Source organism: Macrobrachium nipponense, chromosome 12, assembly GCF_015104395.2.
Source record: "Macrobrachium nipponense isolate FS-2020 chromosome 12, ASM1510439v2, whole genome shotgun sequence".
In the NCBI taxonomy this organism is placed as follows: Eukaryota; Metazoa; Arthropoda; class Malacostraca; order Decapoda; family Palaemonidae; genus Macrobrachium; species Macrobrachium nipponense.
Genome location: NC_087205.1, coordinates 17,050,831 through 17,072,286, shown reverse-complemented (window position 1 = coordinate 17,072,286; position 21,456 = coordinate 17,050,831). Strand labels below are relative to the sequence as shown.

The 21,456-nt window shown below is 35.4% G+C and overlaps 3 protein-coding genes across 3 annotated transcripts in view; all 3 read left to right on the top strand.

The window, feature by feature from the left end:
* Positions 1 to 6,360, top strand: part of LOC135224375 (ubiquitin-conjugating enzyme E2 R2-like) — a 164,702-nt gene extending 158,342 nt beyond the window's left edge. The window contains exons 3-6 of the mRNA XM_064263332.1: positions 1,059 to 1,235; positions 1,691 to 1,833; positions 2,986 to 3,176; positions 3,667 to 6,360. Coding sequence (XP_064119402.1) covers positions 1,059 to 1,235; positions 1,691 to 1,833; positions 2,986 to 3,176; positions 3,667 to 3,707 — 552 coding nt within the window. The 3' untranslated portion in view covers positions 3,708 to 6,360. The remainder of the gene's footprint in view (positions 1 to 1,058; positions 1,236 to 1,690; positions 1,834 to 2,985; positions 3,177 to 3,666) is intronic.
* Positions 6,361 to 12,467: 6,107 nt separating this feature from the next.
* On the top strand, positions 12,468 to 16,360 carry LOC135224374 (SOSS complex subunit C homolog). The gene is made up of 3 exons (XM_064263331.1): positions 12,468 to 12,636; positions 15,832 to 15,944; positions 16,205 to 16,360. Exons 1-3 carry the CDS (start codon positions 12,612 to 12,614, stop codon positions 16,358 to 16,360), a joined length of 294 nt encoding a protein of 97 aa, XP_064119401.1. The 5' UTR covers positions 12,468 to 12,611.
* A 78-nt stretch (positions 16,361 to 16,438) lies between these two features.
* LOC135224373 (rRNA N6-adenosine-methyltransferase METTL5-like) lies at positions 16,439 to 19,760 on the top strand. The gene is made up of 2 exons (XM_064263330.1): positions 16,439 to 16,668; positions 18,968 to 19,760. Exons 1-2 carry the CDS (start codon positions 16,439 to 16,441, stop codon positions 19,374 to 19,376), a joined length of 639 nt encoding a protein of 212 aa, XP_064119400.1. The 3' UTR covers positions 19,377 to 19,760.
* Positions 19,761 to 21,456: the final 1,696 nt, after the last annotated feature.

Sequence of the window (21,456 nt, the reverse complement as noted above, 5' to 3'; positions counted from 1 at the left end):
AGCGGAAAGTGTGTCACATGTAATGAATTAGCTGCTAAGGTAGCCTCTTAATGTAATTTCTGATGAAGGATGTACTTTAGATGTTTGTATTTTCCTCTGAATAATTACTAGCAGATAATAAAATGAAACCCCATGTGTGATTTAAAGTTTTGCTGGTGCTCTCTCTCTCTTCTCTCTCTCTCTCTCTCTCTCTCTCTCTCTCTCTCTCTCTCTCTCTCTGTGCTTCCTCCATGCCATGAAAGCTGTAGGAGAGGCAAAGGGATTGTGTGCGTAGGTGTGCGTGAACGCGCGCCCACGTTCACGCACACCTATTGTTGAAAGTTGTCGACAAGACTATCATTGGTCCGATCACAGGAACTTGGTACAGAGACTTATTAAGTTATCAGCTACGTTTTTAAGAATTCAAATGATAACTCATATATTACATAACTATGCCTATTAATCCAGATTTTATTTTTTAAAAATTGCATTCTCAAAGTTGAACTGTTCATTGTAACTCAAATCACTGTGTATGAATTGTTGAAAGTTAGAAGATACAGTGTTAGCCTATTTGATACACCACTATATAGTCGTTTGAATAAAAACTAGGATTTGGGTTTATATATAAATATGAATTTAGTCCAAAACTCAAGACTATCTCTGATAAGAATTGTGCAGCTGATGCTTGTATAGTTTTCCAAATATTTCATGTACAGTATTTAAAGTTTTTGCCTGGTATGTATGTTGATATTCGTTTTACTATTTTATAGTTAATAGAATATATATAAATAGAAAATATATAATTTTTTAATAAATAAATTTTTATATCACTCCTTGCCTTTTTCTAAGACCAAATAACATTAAGGGGGGAGGGGTTTCATTTTTATAAATGTGCATTGAATGTTTTCAATTGTGGTTACATTTGTATTAATATATGTTATAATTTTATTTGGGTGCATATTGTTTTTAATTGTGGTTGCATTTGTATTAATATTTATTTTATTTTTTATTATATTCAGTTATATATCAGTTTTCAATTGGGGTGACATTTGTATTACCTGGTCTATTTTTGCTTGCAGGCACATGTCAAGTTTCCTCCTGATTACCCCTACTCGCCGCCCTCCGTCCGGTTCTTGACCAAAGTGTGGCATCCCAATGTATATGAGAATGGAGACCTTTGCATTTCCATCCTTCATCCTCCAGTAGATGACCCCCAGAGTGGCGAGCTTCCCTGTGAACGTTGGAATCCTACTCAGGTGAGAGAGCCTGTTCAGTTACATCCTGTGTTCTGTTATTATTGCAAAGTGCCTTTAAATTGCTTGTTGTCTGTGGAATGTAAACATCAGAGGAATATTGGGATAGAGTTAACTTAGAATGGCATACTTGTGAATCTGGTATATGAAGATGTGAGTAGTCAGTGTAAGAAACAATGGTCATAACATTTTTATTTAGTCCTATTTATTTTGAGGGCTTGATTTTTTCACATGGTTAGAATTAGATTTTAAGAGTGATTTAATTTGAACCTGAAAGTATCATTATATCTTAATGGATCTAAAAAAAATTTCAACATTGCTGTCATTATTTTTTCTTCGAAAAAAATCTGAACAGATCTTCGTCGAAGTATGTACAGTGCTCAGTATTTTGCACTCCCCCATTCCCAACACCCACCATAAAAAGGCACTTTCATTATAGTATCTGTGTATCATTTCAGAATGTGCGTACAGTATTGCTGTCAGTGATATCCTTACTGAATGAACCAAACACGTACTCTCCTGCCAATGTAGATGCCTCAGTTATGTATCGCCGTTGGAGGGATTCCAAAGGCAAAGACAAAGAATATGAAAATATTATCAGGTATGTATTTGATATCTCAAATAACATATATAGGCAGCCCCCGTTAATGGCGGCATCGGTTAACAGCTATCCGGTTTATGGCTGTTGTCTAGCGATGCTGTTAACTGGATTTTCTGTGCTGATCTGGGGTTAGCAGCGCTGATTGATATCCAGTTAGCAGTGCTCATCTCTGGTTAACGACACCATTAACGCGATTTTCTGTTAGCGGCATCGGCTGGGAACAGAGCCCCTGCTGTTAACTGGAGGCTGCCTGGACTGTAGAGTTATAAAGTGTTAACCATGAGAGGATATTGCTGTGAAGGGAAGCTTATATGGTGGTGTTACCTTGTAGAGATTGAAGAGAATAGTGTACAGTAGAAAAATTAGTAAATAAGAACTTACTGCTTTGATGAAAAAATACACCCAAAATAATAATTTGGATATAAAAATATATGCAGGCATTGTAATTCTCTTTGAAGTTCACTGCTTTGATGAAAAAATACACCCAAAATAATAATGTAGATATAAAAATATATGCAGGCATTGTAATTCTCTTTGAACTTCATGTTTTGGGTAGATGGAGTAAGTTATATAGTACTACCATTTACCAACACCCTCCAGACAACAGTCCAAAGCTGTCCAATATGAAAAAAATTTTCCTCTTAGTTTTCTGTAGGTGATGTCATTGACATTGTCAGAATCCTTGGGGATTACATTTACAATACATCATTTGGAATTGCAAGGTATAAGCATTGTTAATAGATGTTTTGGTGTTTGTACTATCAAAAAAGGCAGTTCTAAGTGTGTTTAGAAGGGTTTTAAGTACTCACAGATTTTAGCTATTCTGGAGGGAGGGGGGTTGGTACACATCCCTTGCAAATCCAGGGGGTTCACTGGACAACGCTCATAACTTGTAGTTATCATAAAAAGTAAGAGAAATTTTCATTCACTTGATATGTACATTATAATTTTTTTTTCATTATGGTCAATTTAACTAATGAGGATTTGAATCTTTATTTTAGATAGGTGCAGAAATCAAAATATATAGAATAGTATGCTGTTTTCTTTGTATTGAAATGAAGTAATACTGATATTGCATAATTATAATTGAAATTCTACCTGTACATTTTGTTTAAGAAAAAAGTGGATGATGTTTATTTTATAATTCTACAGGAAACAAGTATTATCATCCCGTACTGAAGCTGAAAGAGACGGTGTTGTTGTTCCAATGACTTTAGAAGACTATTGTATAAAGACTAAAGTAAAACCGGATACAGAGCCTGTTGATATGGCTGATTTTTACGATGATGATTATGATATCGATGATGATGATGAGGATGATGACGAGAATCTCTCAGATAATGGTGAGTCACTTCTTTCGTAAATTTTTAATGAACTGATTTTGATTTGCTGTTATGCATGTTAAGTAAAGCACTGATGTGTATTTGATATGTTAGCAGATAATCTTTATTGATTTCTTTGTTCAATAAAATAATCTTGTAATGGTTGTTTCCTCAATTTTGGGAGTAAATATTCATGAGGTCATTGATTAAGGTTATGATAGTTATTTCCCCATTCTTTAGCATATATTTTGTCAGAAAGTTCTCATAATTGTACATACTGTAAGGAAAGTTGGTATATCACCTTCAGCTATGAAAGTTTCAAATTATAGAAAATATTTTTCATTTGTTGGATAAAAAATTTATATGTAGCAGTGACAAATTTCCTTCAGATTTGACAAAAGTAAGGCATGGTTTCCTGTTGGTCATTGCTTTTGCCTTTAGGGCTCAGTATGATCCATATGGAGGTGATAATATTAATGTGTTGTCAACATTACTTCTTTTTCCCCCCCAGAAATTGATGATGGTGATGACAGCGGCAACGGTGAATCGTGATAGGCTCGTGCGTTCACTGCGAATGATATTCATGACCCCGAATGCTTATGTATAATAGAATTACATAGAAAAACCAACAAATTTAGTAACTAGTTGAAAGTGCGCTAATTAATGACCATTGAAAATTAGATCTTTTTCAAAGTAACTGACTATGTCAGAATCTTAAGAATTCGGGCAGGATTGAAGTGTGAGGTAAACTCTTCACCTGTACACACACTATACATGCATGCAAATTTACACAAACATGAGCCCCCAATTACACATGGACACAGTCATGTTGACACTTGCATGCATACATGAATGCATACACTAACCCAGATTCATCATTCTTCTACATTCATGCTTTACAACACACACTCCATGCACCTACATTAACATACAATGGAAGATATGCACACATTTGCACATGCAGTTTACATATCGGAACATGATCATAGCCACGTTAGCCCCATTGCATCTTTTGAATCTTTGCATTATTATGCAACTCCTTATTATTATGTATGTGACCATTATAAGACTTATATCCTGAAAATGCCTCCATTTGCATCTTCACAACAGTAGCATTCATCCTCAAATATGTCACTCTATATTTGATGTTGAATACCCACGAACCACCCACACTTCAGGCAACCTGTGTGCATGGTAGAAAGAGAGAGAGAGAGAAAGAGAGAGATTGACATCAACTCCACCAGATCGGTGACTTTAGTTCCTTCTAATGAAAGCACTTGAAGGTTGAGTGAAAGTATGTGTGAATGTTTAATGTGATGGAAGCTCTGTTCTCTTTTTTTTCTTGGGGGGAGGGGAAGTAGTTTAGTACATTGCAGATATTTATTTCAAGATGGTAAGTGCTATATTTTACAAGTTAATATGAATTATTTTTATTACAAATGAAGCTGTATTACCATAGCTTAGATAATGTTGCTGTATGCTGTACAGTGTGATGATAGTAAGATAACTTCACATCAACAAGGAGTTTCATTCTTTATAGTTTTTGGTTCATTCTGACAATAATATACAAAAAAAACTTGTAGCTCTTTTTATTCATTTTTCTGGTGGGAAATACAGCACATTTGAGGACTGGAGATACTAGAAATATGGGATTAAAAGTGCATGCTTTTTTTATCATGGATTCACCATTACAAATGGTGTCTATAACGTGAATATCAATAATGACTGAGCTTATATACAGTGCACGTGGAGAGGTTCACAGTGAATGTGAAATGGGATATTCCAAAATTTCATAATCAGTGAAATTATAATGTGGATCATTATTTTTCTTATAATGAGAATTAAAATTTTTCACTTGTTCTAGAGTTGGCCAGTTGGTTGTTGGACACAGTTTGAAAAGGAGCTTCATTAGAAACTTTTTCATATCCATTATTGCCCTTTTTTATAGCAAATTTGTTTTGGATAGTTAATTACTTGACTATATTAATCACACTATTAAGAGATTCAGTTTTGGCTTGATAGAGGAAGAGAGGAGTGCGTTCTGAGTGTGTAAGTAATGAATATAAGGAAATTATATGTAAGTTAAAGAGAGTGAGTGAGTTGTATGCTTCATTTTCACAAATATTAATTCCATCCAAACTGAGGGATTTATATACCCAGTATGTACGTTTACGAAATATGTCTTGGATCTATAAAGTTAAGATGCATTGACTTCTTCCTTTTGACTTTGGTCGCAGGCAGATCTCTGCTGTTAATATCGATATTATATCAGGATGAATCTAGCAATCAGTGATCACATTTGAATTCAAATTTGATTTTTCAAGTTTGATTTAAAGTGGTGGGCTAGTTAGTGAGGTGGAAGTAATAGTATATTGCCTCAAGGATTCATTGTACATATCTCATTGTCATATAATCAATCACCTTTTCTGTGGACTAAAGATAGGAGGTATGATGTTATGTTAAATGGTGGAAAAGGTTAGGTACCCATCTACGTACTCTTAGTCTATTAAGTGCCACACTTGGAATAGTAGAAGTAAAAGAAAACAAAGAAACTTGGTAACAAAAGATTTGGGGGGTGTAAAGATTTCAAGGTGATGATTATGATTCTCCCCCATCTTCCTTCCCCTCCTCCTCTTTTCCTTCATCTTTCCATGTATTGCCTCCTCTTCCTTGAATAGGCTGATATTTGCTCATTTCTGTTGATTTTAATCTCATTTGTGCTTTTGTATTATAGCTTCACTAGCTTCACTTGTAAAACTCATTGATAATACTCCATGATTGCTGGAGTATCCTGTTGCATATGTGGATGTTTTCTATTAATATTTTTTAGCTGAAGCTGAATTATGGTATTTTTGTATAGTCCTTTGATAGGAAGATATATTCTCAAATGGCACTTAACAGCGACTTCTCACATCAAAAGGAATCAACCAGTTTTTTTTCAGAGGATTAATGTTATCAGACAACTTCGAAGAAAATTTTAGTTTGTAGTGGTGGTATTTTAAGTTGTGATAAAATGCTGTATTGTACTTATCATGTAATGACAGCATTCAAAGTAATGTCCATTATAAGAGTATCATTTAAGTCGCTAAACTTAATGTCCCTCATCAAAATGCTGTTAAAGGAGTTGGGTACAGATAATGCACTTTTGTATGGTTATTGTAAGGACTGCAGGCTTCATTTAGTGTAATAAAGATATTGTTATGAACCAAGAGTTTTTATTTTCCTGCGATAGGACTAAGATCGGCAACAAGGCAATATCTCAACTGCATTGGAACAGTCAGCTTTGTTTACATCCTCATGCCCTTTTTTTGTCTATGTGAACACAAATTCAACAAACTTAACATTTATACCAAGTGTACATAATCTAAGAACTAAATCCTTAATTTTTTACTCCTTGCAGCTAAGCTGAGGGAAATTTCATCCAGTAATGAGGAATAGCATACAAATGCAATACGTAATGTTATGCACCAAAAAAGAATTTTTTATTAATTTTGGTCTGTACTGATGAGCATATCAATAGGAACCTTTTTGGTACCAGTTTCCACATACAAAAACACTCTAGTTTAATGTTGACGCATGGCACAAGTAATGTCTTCTTGGAAAGAAACCATTCACTATGATTATCCAATAGCAAAGGCAAAGTCAAAACAGCAGAATCTTTTGGTACACTACAAAACAGCACAGAGGGTTAATAATCCCTTGAGTGAAACAACCACCTGAGGCAGAACTTCCCCATTCAACCACATATAACATGCTGAGAAGCTTTTGTAAAATACTATTATAAAATTCGGTGGTAAAACATTGTCGGATTTTAAAACATGTATTGTGTTGATGATAATTGAAAGGTAAAGGAAAACCTGACCCCAAAACTATTTCTCTCTAGCTGTTTAAGCCGTTTATTCAAGATTTATAGCTCAATGACGTGATGAAACTGTTACCATTTGTAGTGCAAGCAATTTTTGCTTTCCCATTGATAATCATTTATAACTAGGAGTTATGCATGAAACTGCTATAAAACTTTTTAAGGATATTGTTAGCAGGTGGACATCCATTTCGAATGCCTTAGTAACTAGTCATGACAGCTATGCTTGTCAGGTAGATGAAGTTTAAGTATTGCATGTAGCTTGAGGTGAATAGGATCTTTTTCATAAGTTAACTGGCTGTTAATTGGTAACCACATCACGTTTATGAAACTAAATTCAGACATGATATTTGTCTGTTTTCTCGCATGACAAGGTTCATTTATATAAGTTAACTGTTTGCCCTTTGCATAGCTGAACTTGTAGTTTGTTTCTTCTCTGTGCTCCAGCAGAATTCCTAGAAGGTGGGCAACTGGAAGAATAGATTTTAGGTGGTTGGTTATTTCCAACATGACAAGATCTTTAAAAAAAAAGGGGAATCTTCATAATGGAAGAGCCAGACTTTAAGAATCACTAGAAGACATGTTTATGGGAGAGTAAATTGTAGATGTTCAGTTGTTTGCCTATACAACAAGTTTATTGTATATGCCGCATAAAAAAGATCTATAAGGAAATTCCTAAGGGACAAAGCATACTAGATGAAGCCAAGCTTTTTCTTTTGCAGAATACTTAAAGGTAGCAGCAACTTTATGTATATTTATCACCTCAGCAGCATGATTGGTATGGTATTAGCTTTCCACCTCGGTGGTCGCGGGATTGATTCTCGACCATTCCATTGAGGAATGAGAGATGTGTATTTCTGGTGATAGAAGTTCACTCTCGACGTGGTTCGGAAGTCACGTAAAGCCGTTGGTCCCGTTGCTGAATAACCACTGGTTCTATGCAACGTAAAAGCACCATACAAACAAACAAACAAATAAAAACTTGATGTATAGACCTCAGGTATACTGATGGTATAGTTTTCTCTTGAGCTTTTCCATGAGTTTTAGTTCATAATTCTTTAGAATATCCCAGATGCTGGCTATTCTTTTACTGAGAAATGTATCTTCTACCCCGCCAAATTGGAGAAAATATTTTTTACCACTCGGTTACTAAGCCTCCTTTTTGTGTGCTCTAGTTCTCTTGTTATTGAAATGCTCCTCATATCCTTAGTGAGATCCTCTCATGCTTTTAGAAGTTTTTGTTTAAAACTTTTTTTATCTTTACTAAATTCTTCCTTATCCTTTGGTAAATATCTCCAACATTGTTATCGTCACCTTTTATGAATTGCTATCGTTCTGTGCATCCTTCTGCCAGCTATTCAACCATGTATACCTGAGTTATGTCATGTATCTGTCATATTGCATCTGTTAAGTAACACACATGCCCAGAGTTAATTCCCTTTCTCAGTCTGTCGAGAGGACGTCACTGCTTTGTGGCTCGCATGAGCCATTGACTTCTGTGAATTTTACAGGCTGCTCTATGAGCACGAGCCAGTGTAGGCACAACGATGAATAAACCAGTTATATAGCTTCTGACCTGCACTCACATTTTAATATTCAAGGCATTAATTTCTTCATGGAAATTCTTTATTTATAGAGGGCTTGGTATCCTTACAACAATCCCCTTTGCCTTTGGAAGTCACTCTAGGACCTATTTTTTTTCAACAACTTTTTCCCCTCTTTGCTAATGAAATGTACTACATCATTAAAGAAAACCTCTCTCTCATCTGAGGAGCCCTGTATTTGACTGAACTATCATTTCATATAATTCATAAGTCTTATGGAAGGACCCACCATCTTGATAGAAAGCCTCTATTTTCTTTGTAAATAATCGTGCCTATACTGAAGGCACCCTTGTCTTGACTGAATTTCTCTTTTGTCCTATATTAAGGCATCTATTTCTATATTGACGTTCTTCGTTGTTTTACTTTCTTCTTCGCCATATACTCTGTTATTATGTATATTACAAGGCATATTTATAGCCTTGTCTCTGAATGAAATGGTAATGTAAGCCCCTCTCCAAAAGACAGATATCTGTCACCTGCCTTAAGAAAAATCACCATCCGGTATCTCTGCTAACATTAATAGTCATCAAGCTAAGGCTAGAAAACCAAACTCAAAACTATAAAGAATAAAACTTTTATTTTTTCAAAAAAATAACTTGTTATTATTTCTTCAAAAAAATAACTTGATAGAAACAGGAAAATGTAATGAAAAATCCAAGACATGAAGTACTACACTCACTCCTAGCAAATAATTCTCAAAAGATCATCTCAAAATGAAAACTACACACCATCTCCCAAACGAGACACATTACTTCGTATTAGATATCATCTCTATATCACACTATCTCCCCATTAACTATATGTGAAAAAGGTAAATCTTTCATGACTGAAGTCATAAATAATTGTCAAGAATTCTCATCCTCCATGGCGACATTGCATCCATCTGAAGGGAAAGAAATTATAACCTTTAGAATGTACAATAATACCGAACAGATGAACATAAAAAATGAAGACAAAAACAAATAAAAGCATTTCCTGTATATACGGGAAAACAAGAGACTGGTTAAAACCTCAAATGTATAATTCGTCTCCCAGTCTTCCACAGTCCTCAGATCAATGTCTTTCCACTCCACAACAGTGTCTCACCTGTAACTGGACCTTCGTGCAATGTCCAATTTGATATCAGATTATATTGCATTCACACGGGCACTGATGTACGCCCAAACGGACTTGCTCAATTGTTTTCGAAGGTTCTTTGTTTGCATTCCTCTGTGACGTAAAGATCATTGACACTCCACACCATCGAATTACGTAGAGGGCGGCCCATACGCATTCGTGCTGTCAACTTGCGCGCTTCTGAGCTTGTCACCTCGACTTGAGCTATTTGACGATCGTCAGCGGGCACTGTTCGTTTGCCCAAAATATCTGCTGATCGTGATCGACCTCTTGACATATTAAAGTTTTTCAAAACACACGGCACTTATTGAACATTCCAATCTCAGAGTCCATTGCCCCTGTATAACATCGTAACTATTAACTATTAACCACCTTTAAAGAGCGGCTAACATGTATAATATTTCCTTAATTGTATGTATGTATGTATGTATATATATATATATATATATATATATATATATATATATATATATATGTATATATATAATATATATATATATATATATATAGATATATATATATATATATATATATATATATATATATATATATATATATATACATCTGAGTCAAGAGCAGGAACATAGAAGCAGATGACATAGTAAACCATTTATTCAAACCTTTCGTTATTTGAATTACGTCTTTAGGGGTATCTATATCTACAATAATAAATTATACAATGTATAAATATCAAATCATGAAAAGGGAATTAATTTTTTTAAAGATATAAAGTGAACTAAGACTCGCAAGGACAGAACATAAAAGATTTATGATTGATGAGGAAGCTTATCATGTTTATACACAGATGCATTATTCAGAAACAAAAGTTAAAACTGACAAGAAACTTAAATATAGACAAGCTTAAAAACACTGGCGAATGACCTGCTGTTCAGAGGCTAAGAACAAAGTAAGAAACATTGAATATTGAAAAACATGTTCTTTACTGAATTGTCAAACGACTGCTGTAGTAACTACCCTTATATTTATCTTAACTCTACCTGGTTGTTCTTAGCCTCTGACCAGCAGGTTTATTCTTCAGTGATTTGAAGTTATTCTGTATTTGAGTGTGTTATTTGTTTTAACTTTTGTTTCTGAATACATCTGTGTTATGTTTGGTCCTTGCAAGTTTTAGTCCACTTTCTATTTCTAAGAAATAAAATGAATTTTTTTTACTATTTAATATTTATGTATTGTACATTATCATAGTAGATATACCTTAAGGTGTGATTCAGAATCAAGAAACGTTGGAATGGTTTACTATGATATCTGCTTCTATGTTCCTGCCATTGACTGGATGAATATATACATATATATATATATATATATATATATATATATATATATATATATTATATATTATGAATACAACACTGTGATGTAGGTAATATCTGGCCAAGAAGAAAGTAAAACAACGTGGAGCAAGATCTTCTACCTTTACTCTAAGGGATTTTCAACCAGACTACATACTATGGACCCAAAGATTACATAGAATTTGTTTTACAAAGATTAGATAGCATTTTCACGCATGTGGGGTTTTAAATAACTGAATGGCGAGAAAAGAGAACATTATCTTATCATAAAGCATTGGAAGAACAGCAATGCTGTATGATACGGAAGCAACAAGCATGAGAAGAACAGAGCAGAAGAAGAAGGATGTGGCAGAAATGAAAATGCTTAGGTGGATGTCTAGGGTGACAAGAGAGGATAGGATCAGAAATGACTACATAAGGGGGTCGACTAAGGTGGTGGAAGTATCAAAGAAAGTGCAGGAGGGGAGGCTGAGATGGTATGGACACCTGTTGAGGAGAGATGAGGACCACACTGGGAGACATACTATGGGGGTGGAAGTGCAAGGAAGAAGAAGAAGAGGGAGACCAAGAAAGAGATGGAAGGACTGTGTGAGAGGAGACTTACATGAGAAGGGAATTGATGAGGCAGAAGCGCAGGATAGAAATAGATGGAAACGGCTCATCCGAAACGGCGACCTCATTTAAAAATGGGAACAAGCTGGGAAGAAGAAGGCATTGCAAGGCAGAAATCGTATATGAAACCCCTGTTGAATCTTCCCATTTAAAAATATAGCCCAGCTAGAACAACTCATGAAGTTTAGAATAAAACAAACTCAGATGGAATACCTACCTAAATCCAAACCGGTTCAATCTAGGCACGTTTTTACCCCGCATAAAAATGTTTTCTCTGTGACACCTTTCCTAATGCAAAGTGATAACTGCATCTGCCCTGGCCAGGGTTCAAAATATGCCTTTAAAGATTAATGCAGAGGAGACGGAATCTTATCCATTTGGCTATCAAGAGTGATATAAATTGATTAGTAGCGCCTCATTGGCGTGGTCGGTTTGGTCTACCACATCGGTGGCCGCGACTTCGAAATTACCATTGACTTCTCGTATGATTTTTATACACACAATAGCCCCTTGATATCGAATTCAGTTAGGATTCGTACCTGTGCCGTTTTAGGTTTGATAAAGAGAAGACAAGATCGTGTCCAGCTTATTAGGACACAAGTACGTTTTGCCTTGGACAGACGAATGAAACAGCAAGAATAAACGCGAAATATTGCTACTAAAAAAAAAACTAGATCATCAATCTATAAGAAACCTAAAAAAACAGTAATTCGCGAAAGACAGGAATTAATAACAGGAGGAAAAACTTTGCGAGAAGCAACAAAAGAGAAATAAATATCCTTTTATCATGTGAGACGTCTAAAACTACGCCCGTCTTAGCGCAGCAATGTACTGCAACAGATGCAGGCCCTTAAGTCCCGAGTACTTTTTGGAAGAGAACGAAGAAGAATCATCATCCAGGATTTGTTTACAACTTCTGGAGTAGTCTCGATCTCATGTTTATAAATAGATAATGGCATCTCAGTCTAATAATAGAGGTGGTATTATTTTATGTTTAGTTGTATAAGAATTAGACTCTGCGTAAAGATCGCGAATTATAGTCTACCTAGTTGTCCTGGATTAGGTTAGCTTAGACTAAGTCATTGGAAGGTGGACAAAGTATCAAAGTGAATTCTAGGTTAGCCTACCTAGCTACCTAGGTCGAGGCTAAACCTACACTTGGTCCTAGATTCTACATCTTAGCAGTCTGTGAGCTATCTAGGACAGAGGTTATCTTATGGTGTGTTAAATGCAGTAGCTAATTTTGAGTTCATGGCTCCAGCCTAACCATAGGTAGGTACCTAGATAGGCTAGGTACTAAGTTATAGTATAATCTAGCTACCTAGTATTTAGGGGAGCCACGTAGTAGCTATTCCCATTGATTAAATTTTGCTGGTGGCCTAGGATAGAGTAATGATAGAGACAATTAGCCCTATTGCGGGTAGTAGGTACTATTCAGATTAGTCGGGCAGGCCTCGTAACTCCCTCTGCCGGTCCAGGTTAGGGCACGCATGCTAGGTCAGGTTAGGTTAGTTCGTTTGGTTAGGGTCATTTTAGTTAGATAGGCCGTGCATCTCTTGCACGAACGTTCACTTAGGCTAACAGCCCATATGTTCGGTCTATGAATGTAGAGTAGGGGGACAGCTCAGCTAGTCAGACTGCTCGCCGAACAGATGTAGAGTAGGGGGTCACCCATACACCCGTTTCGTGGATTTCCTAGTATTAATTGTCGTCGTCTTTGTTCCCCCCCCCCCCCCCCCCCCCCCCCCCCCCCCCCCCACCCAAAAACCCCGGTTTCCCAATAGGTCCCCCCTACTGTATTAAGGACGTTTACACCTGAAAATACAATTTCCATGTTCATTTGCCCTTTCTTATATGTTTTCCCCCCACCCAAACACCCCGGTTCCCAACACGGCCCCCCTTACCGTTTTTATAGACTTTTCAACATTTTATTACTGCACGTTTTCAAAAATCGCGCCAAAACATACGTCCACCATCTTGTTTGTATTTTTCCGCCAATTATCTAGCAGACGATACTCTTGCCCGACGAAACTGTAGGCGCTCCCCTATTGCTCTACTGTCACTGCTTCTCTCAAACTGGCCAGGGGTACTTTGCAGAATGACAGGAGCAAGCTCTAACACTAATTCTAAATGTATTTAATGTTATTCGACGTGGTCCAGAGGTCAGGACGGAGCACCCTATGTTAGGTTAAGAATCTAAGGTATGGTTAGGTAGAACACTGCGGTCTAGGAAATGTTAGGTTTGTATTTGTCTGTGGAACTTGTGTCTGTCATTTTTAAGTGGTAGTGGTATATATTGTAAGGATACATCTCATCCTAACCTAACCATGTTTTACATTGCTGTGCTTGGAGGCACATCTAAAGTTCTCTCTGTTCACCTTGGCTGAGATGTGAGAAAGTGGTACTTTTATAATACATCCTATACTAACCAGACCTAAGGGTTTTTTCAAAGTCACTGGAGCTTTCCTTTCCTGGTCCTCCCACTTGAACTACTAGGTGTGTAGTGATAACTGCAATTTTTATATAAAACTTATGTACTTGGAAATTTATGCAACTAGTAAGAGTTTTTTTTTTTTTTTACAAACATTAAGATAAGTAAAGGAGGGTGATTCATCACCAATGCATGGCCATTTAAAAAGTGTGGGTGGGAAAGCAATTTCATGGCAATAATTGTAAAAATAAGACAGTGTTTTTTCACATCCAGTAAAGGTTATTAATGAGAAAGTGTTCAAGTCATGTTTATTTCCACAACTGACCCATCTGGAATAACAATTTATCTCATACTAAATACTCGGGATATGAAATGGGAGAAGTTTGAAAATATGTGGAAACTTGAGAATGCAAAAAATTAAAGTTTTGATTAGCTAAAAAAGTGATAAATATATTGTGCAAGATGTATTGAAAAGTTAGTGGAAATATCTGCTACAGAAAGAGATTTTCTCATACATTAGTATACTGCTTTTACCCAAGGGCTCAACAGTGCCCGTACATGTACCTGAGAACATGCAAAATAAAGAAAATGGACATTATTAGAATTTTTTTTATTTAAAGTACTTTGGATTAAAGTACTTCATATTTTGATGTTAATATCTTTAATGAATTTAGAGGGAAGAAGATGCTGCAGTCATCTTCATCCAACCACTGGCCCTATTTAATTGATTTTTGACACAAAATATATATGTTTGTATATATATATATATATATATATATATATATATATATATATATATATATAGTATATATATATATGTGTATATATATATATCACTGTACCTTATTTTTGTGGTGTATGTGTGGTAAAGTGGTCCTTGTAACATAACTTTGGCTAATTCATGTTTGCTGTGAAAAACCAGTCTAGTTGTCTTTATGGAGATTAGTGCATATGCATTTTTATTTGTTTAGACTACCAGATCATTGTCATTTTTTGTAGGGCTTCAAGTTAGGGGAATAGTTTAGGAAACTCATTCTCTTGCTTTGCCTGTCTTTATATAGAAGCTGTGTTATTTCTTGATATGTGCATCTTATATTGAAGATATTTATTGGTTTAAGCTGTCAAATTCAAGCTAGAAAAATAGTCATCTTAATAGTATTTGTGATGGTAATAGGAAAGGAAGACTTGTGCTTGATGGCTAACACAAAGATAATATATTCCATACCACTAATGTACAAATCTCGAATCTAGTAGCTGACTCGGGCATTGTCTCCATGTACCTAATAATGAATATGCCCTTAGTAGATTAAGATAGTGAATATGTAACCTGTATGTCAGAGTACTTTAAAGTATTTCATATAGACAGTAAATATGTAATCTGTGTGTCAGAGTACTTAAAAGTTTAGACCTCAGCTGATAATTATGTGGTTGTGTTAGTGACCTTTGCCTGTTTATAGCAATTAATATCCCTACTGATATCATTTTCCTGTTAAAATCAGTAAAGCATTTACAGTATTGTAATCATGTCAATTAGCTAGGACTTAAGAAAATATTGATCAGATACCAGACTTTTCATTTTTAGTGTATTTCTTGTTTTTTAAAAGGTCTTTTAAGTTTCCAAAGTTAATGTTGGACCAGGTTTTTATATTGGATTAAAATTTCTGTATTTTTTTTAAAGTACGTATACCAGTTTAAATTGTATATGTATAATCCTTATGTCACAGTGATATGTACTTTACAGATAACAACCCACAGAGAAAAATATTAGAAGAATTACAGTTAAAAAAACAGTTGATTTTGAAACAAGGAGCGTCTCAACCTCTGAATACTCCCGCAACATCAGCTCAACCTACGGTAAGAGATGCACTTACACACACAAACGGTGTAAATCATGTCATTGTAATGGGTAACATACAGTAGTAATGCTAAATGTTAATGAATTTGATAGATAAATTAATCAGTCATGATTTTGATGTCACTCTTTTACTGCTGACATAAGAAAATCATTATTTTTGTCTCTTGAAAGTGTTAATCACTTTGCAAGAGAAGATATTTCTAGAAAAATTTTTATATGCCAGTTAAACCTTTACTCATTTTTTTTCTTTTTACCATAGGGGTGGTCTTCTGGAACTGACGGACATATTGCAGGAAACAGCCAGAGGTCTAGCCTCATTCAGGCAACATCTTCCAGCTTTGGTTACTTCATTCATCAAGATTCGTCATTTGGGAATTTTATTTTGCCAGTATTGCCACGGCTAGAGCCTAAGTGATCTAGTTTACATAAACAGCTTTTTCCAGAACAGATTTTTTTGTCACTTTTATACTGGATTTTGTTTCTATAAGCCAAAATGATCAAACTCAAGGAGTTAGAGGGATGGTTACAGGAAGTAGAAGGATTTGAACAACCTAAGGTTAAGTTGGAACAGTATGAAACTCCAGCTCATATTGCTGCAAGGATGATACATACTATTGAAGCTTCGTTTGGAGATCTGGAAGGGAAAGTTGTTGCAGACCTGGGTTGTGGCTGTGGAATGTTGACAGTCGGTGCTGCTATGGTGGGAGCTGGATTAACATTTGGGTAAGTTTTAATAATGGAATTTTCCGTGTGATTTTGTTTTTGTGTTTATCCAGTTTTGAAAACCTTTCTAAAAACCATCATGGTCCCTTTGTTTATGTTCCTACACAAATACGAACCCTTTATATTTCATTGGCAAAGCAAAACATAAAAAATATATGAATTACCAATAGTACATAGTAATTGTTCAATGTGATTAAGCTGTTACCATTCTGAGTTCACACTTTAGTCCCAACTACAGCAGGTCAGTTAGGACTCGCATCAATTAGTCTAGAAGCCCTCTCATTGCCTGACATTTTACGGGGACGATTTCCCTTTCGTTGAACAAACTATATTAGATTCACATCAGCTGTGCATCTGATGTCTAGCCAGTCCCTTACAATGCTCCTGATTGGCTGTTGATAAGCCAGTCACAGGGCTGGAAACTCAGTCCCTCTTGAGAGTTCATATAAGCAGGATGTATGTTCCACTTCTCCTGAGGGATACGACTTTCAAAAGTATCCCTCAGGAGAGGTGGAATATACATCCTGCCTATGTGAACTCTTGAGAGAGACTGAGAGTTTCCAGGCCTGTGACTGGCTTATCAACAACCAATCTGGAGCATCATAAGGGACAGGCCTAGACATGAGATGCATGGTTGATGTGAATCTTCTATAGTTCTCAAGATCCTTGCATGGTCAAAACTCAAAAGCGTAACTGACTGCCAGGTACGCTTGAGGGAGGAAGAACATCATGGCAGACACCTTGAGCAGATCAGGATAGGTGGTGGGAATGTAGTAGTCATTACTCCAATCAGTGGCGAATGGACTCCTCAGGTAGTGGCTGGGCCCCACATTGGATCTGTTTGCCACATCAAGGAACTACAAATTATGCCTTTATGTACTGCTCTCCAGTTCCAGACAAAAATACCATCATGCGGAATGCCTTCTAACATTAGTGGGACAATCTAGACTTTTACGTATTCCCTCTGTTCAGCCAAATCAGGAGATTGGTCAACAGGTGCTTCATTTCACAAGGGCTCTACATGATGTTAGTAACCCCATTGTGGCTTAGAAAAGTTTCAAAAGTCATTGCTAGTTCAGTTCGAGAATCCTCCTTCAAGCTTTATGAAGGAAAATGGTCAGTCTTCCTGGATTGGTGCAGTAAGAGGAATTTATATACCCTCAAGACCACTGTCAAGAACATAGCAGAAATCCGTCTCTCTGAGAAATGAGAAAATCCTCTCCGTCTCAGCCGGGAAAGGTTATAGGTCTGCTCTTTCTAAAGTTTTTAGAGCAAGAGATATAGATCTATTATCATCTTGAGAGATTTTGGATATGATGAAAGATTTTGAGAAACGTTGTTCTCCTCAAAGTTTGAAATCTCCTGATTGGGATGTTTCATAAGTCTCCATACGAGCCCATCAGAGCTGCCTCAGGTAGATAGGGACTTGACTTTGAAGATACTAGTCTTCCTTTTGGCCCAAGCATCAGCTCAGGTTTGGAACAGACAAACCACCTTCTCTTCCTATTATTTGAAGGATGCCACCCATACATCCCTGGACACTTTCTGCTTAGGTCCAGTGATTGCAGCTCAGCAAGTGGTGTGAAGGATATGGTATTAGCTTTGTTTGGATTACATTGAGCAGTCCTTATCCGTTGCTACACCTGTGTCTGGCAGGTAAAGTTCTGGGGGTGGTGTGGGTTCCGCCACCTCGCTCCGTTAGAACGTAGACCTTCCTTGTTCATTCACACCACTATATAGGGTAAGTATTATTCTTAGAGGTACTATTATTTTTTTTTATTGGTGATATCTTTGTCATGTTTACAAGCTACCATTGGGAGGTCTTTATCACATAGTCTGAGTCTGGAAATGCTGTTCAGTGGACCTGTTAAACTACCCTACAGTATCATAATAATAATAATGATCCATGGGAATTACTAATAATCCATAGGAATTTATCTTGATGTGAAATAATAATCATATTGCAGTTATAATGAGAACTGACTGATTTATTACACAGAACTGTGTAAACCCTACTCTTTTGAGGGATTTAATTATATTATGTGTATAATGTTTTTATAGCTGAAAGGTATGTGCATAATTTTTTATGGATACTATAAAGCGTTTGGAGCTGCACTTTATGCATAATTAAAGGAGCTCTTAGTCATTGTGACGTTTAAGTACTAAAGTATTGTGTTCAAATAAGGCAGTGGTTTGTTTGTAACTTTCTACAAGGCATACAATTTACAGTAAAATTTTAATTTTGCATAGTGTACTAGGTACTATTGATACATCTGAAATATGTATTCTTTTATTCCAGTTTTGATATTGATGAAGATGCTATTGAGATCTGCCAGGGTAATGTGGAGAGAATCCTGTCTGATACAGCTGTGGAGTTACTACAGGTTGATGTAAAATCAATAGGAACTTCTGAATGTCGGTTTCACAAGTTCTTTGATACAGTTATCCTTAATCCCCCATTTGGCACAAAACGTAACCAAGGAACTGATATGGAATTTTTGAAGGTTGCTCTTTCTCTCTCCAGAAAATCTGTATATAGTCTTCATAAATCCGTTACTCGTGCACACATTGCTAAGAAAGCTGAAGATTGGGGTGTGAAAATGCAGGTCATAGCTCAGCTCCGATATAATTTGGATAGTTCTTATAAGTTTCACAAGAAAAGATCAGTTGACATAGAGGTAGATTTTATTAGGTTTTATCATAAATAGCCATTTGAAAAAGAGCTGTACTTTTATATCAAATGCTTTGATACGTAGTGACTCAGAAAATTTGGAGACTCTTAAGTAATTATTGTAATAGAATAATTACAATACAAAGAAAATGTTGGTACGTGTAATTGTGGAAATGCATGTTGAAAAATTTTTAGGTCTTTGTACTGTTGTAATCATTCCACTGTGATCTGCTGTGTTCCATAGCCAAATTTTGAGGCCTTGTGAGGAAGGTTTTGATATTAGTATTTGATAAAGATCAGATAACCATTTTGCTTTTATTATTAAGAAAAATTAGCATTTTGATCCACACAGAACTATGTGATGTGGAATCTACTAACCAAATACATTGTGAAAGTCAAAAGATTAAAGTATTTTGTTACTACTCTCATTTTTCTCCATAAAACAATAATTTGGCCAAAAAGAGATGAAAACTATAGTATGTATGTTTGTGGAAACAGGATCTTTCTTTGCAGACTGAGTTTTATGGCTTTTATATGACTTGAAATGGGAAACAATTTGGGCTGGTTCAGAGTACAAACAAGTAAGCCCTCTTCATATTGCTATTTCGAGTATACTATGCTTCTCCGAAAAAAGTTTGGAAATTATTTGTTTTGTACATGAAAATTATGATTAAAATAAATATTATAGTAAATTCTAGACTTACATTTCTTCAGAGGCATTACTAATTTGGAATTCTTTCCATGTTTTGAAGCACGAATATCATTGATTAATTCCTTGTCAACAGTGTTAATGTCAGTATAATATGAATAATGGTGACTGGGAGAGATAAAGTGTTGAATTAAAAAAATTTTGTTACGATTTCAGTTTTTTACTAATAAATGCAAAAATTAGAAACAAATTTGATGGTAAGTATTTCTTTGACCAAGTAAACTTACATAAAGTTATTTGAAAAAATTGTTTTCCAGAATGATAAGACCAATGAGTTCATTATAAGCAGCTGCTTTTTAAAAGTATGTTTAAGGATTTTTTTTTTTTTTTTTTAAGTAATGGGGTAAGGCAAGGTGGTATTATTTCTCCAAATATGTTTTGTGTTTATACAGAAGATTTTACTTTTAGTTGTAATTCTAATTTTGCATGGGTTTCACATGCTTTGTTGGTAATATTTTTACAGGAGCTGACACATTGGCTGATAACATCACTGCTTTCACCAATTGTTACTGCCTTAATAAGTATGCCTGAAATATATAACAGCTAGGTATTAGAAAATGATATTCAGTTTAATTCCTAGAAAAGCCAGCTGATTGTATTTAGTACATATTTGAGGAGTCCAATACCTGACTGTAGTAGATGGTCAATGATGAAGTTGTACAAGTTTTTGATAATGTACTTCGTTTAGGGCATATAATGAATTAAGATATTTATACACAAATTTTACAGCAGCAGACTTCCTGGCAATTTCAACAAATTGCTTAAACTTTTTTAACTTAACAATAAGTTTGTTAATGCATGCATACAGTACTTGTGATTTTTGTATGTATAATGTGTTGTCTTTCTTGGTTCACAACTTCTACCTTTGTATGAACCGAGTTTTAATGATTTTATTAGAGTTCGGAGAGTGGCAGTTCATTAAGTGTGGAACATTCCCTGGAGACCCGATGTTGTGTTCTGTGGCATTTAGCTGGCACCATGAGCCTGGAAATTTGGTTTGATGACCGAGCGACTTTGTAAATATGCGAATAAATAATACTAATGAAAATATAAAAGTAGTTTTCTGAATGGGAGTGTGGTTTTATTCCATGTTTAGTTTGTATGTTAAAAGCCTAGAATATAAGTAATGTCTGTGTGTCGGTAATACAGTTTTACCATGATTATTTCTTTTGTTTATTGATCTCGTTCTCCTGTTTTAAGTTTTGTACAGTGCTTTGTCAGAGTCAAATACAATAAAGAGTGTAGGTTGAATGAAATAGGATCTTAAACTAACAGGAAACTGATGGAATGAGTACACAATGAGTATTAGTTACATGAAATAGACAGTCAAGTAAGGACGAATGATGCAAGGGTGGAAAAATTATTATTTTTATTATATTACTATTTGTTAGTTTGAGAAGGCTTGTTA

What these genes read in the sequence shown, in the direction of transcription:
- LOC135224374 (XM_064263331.1), top strand. Translation starts at nt 12,612, where the DNA reads ATGGCATCTCAGTCTAATAATAGAG. An exon ending in ATCTCAGTCTAATAATAGAG is followed by an intron (nt 12,637 to 15,831) that starts GTGGTATTATTT and finishes TGTACTTTACAG; the next exon opens with ATAACAACCCACAGAGAAAA. An exon ending in CAACATCAGCTCAACCTACG is followed by an intron (nt 15,945 to 16,204) that starts GTAAGAGATGCA and finishes TTTTTACCATAG; the next exon opens with GGGTGGTCTTCTGGAACTGA.
- LOC135224373 (XM_064263330.1), top strand. Translation starts at nt 16,439, where the DNA reads ATGATCAAACTCAAGGAGTTAGAGGGATGGTTACAGGAAGTAGAAGGA. An exon ending in GGAGCTGGATTAACATTTGG is followed by an intron (nt 16,669 to 18,967) that starts GTAAGTTTTAAT and finishes CTTTTATTCCAG; the next exon opens with TTTTGATATTGATGAAGATG.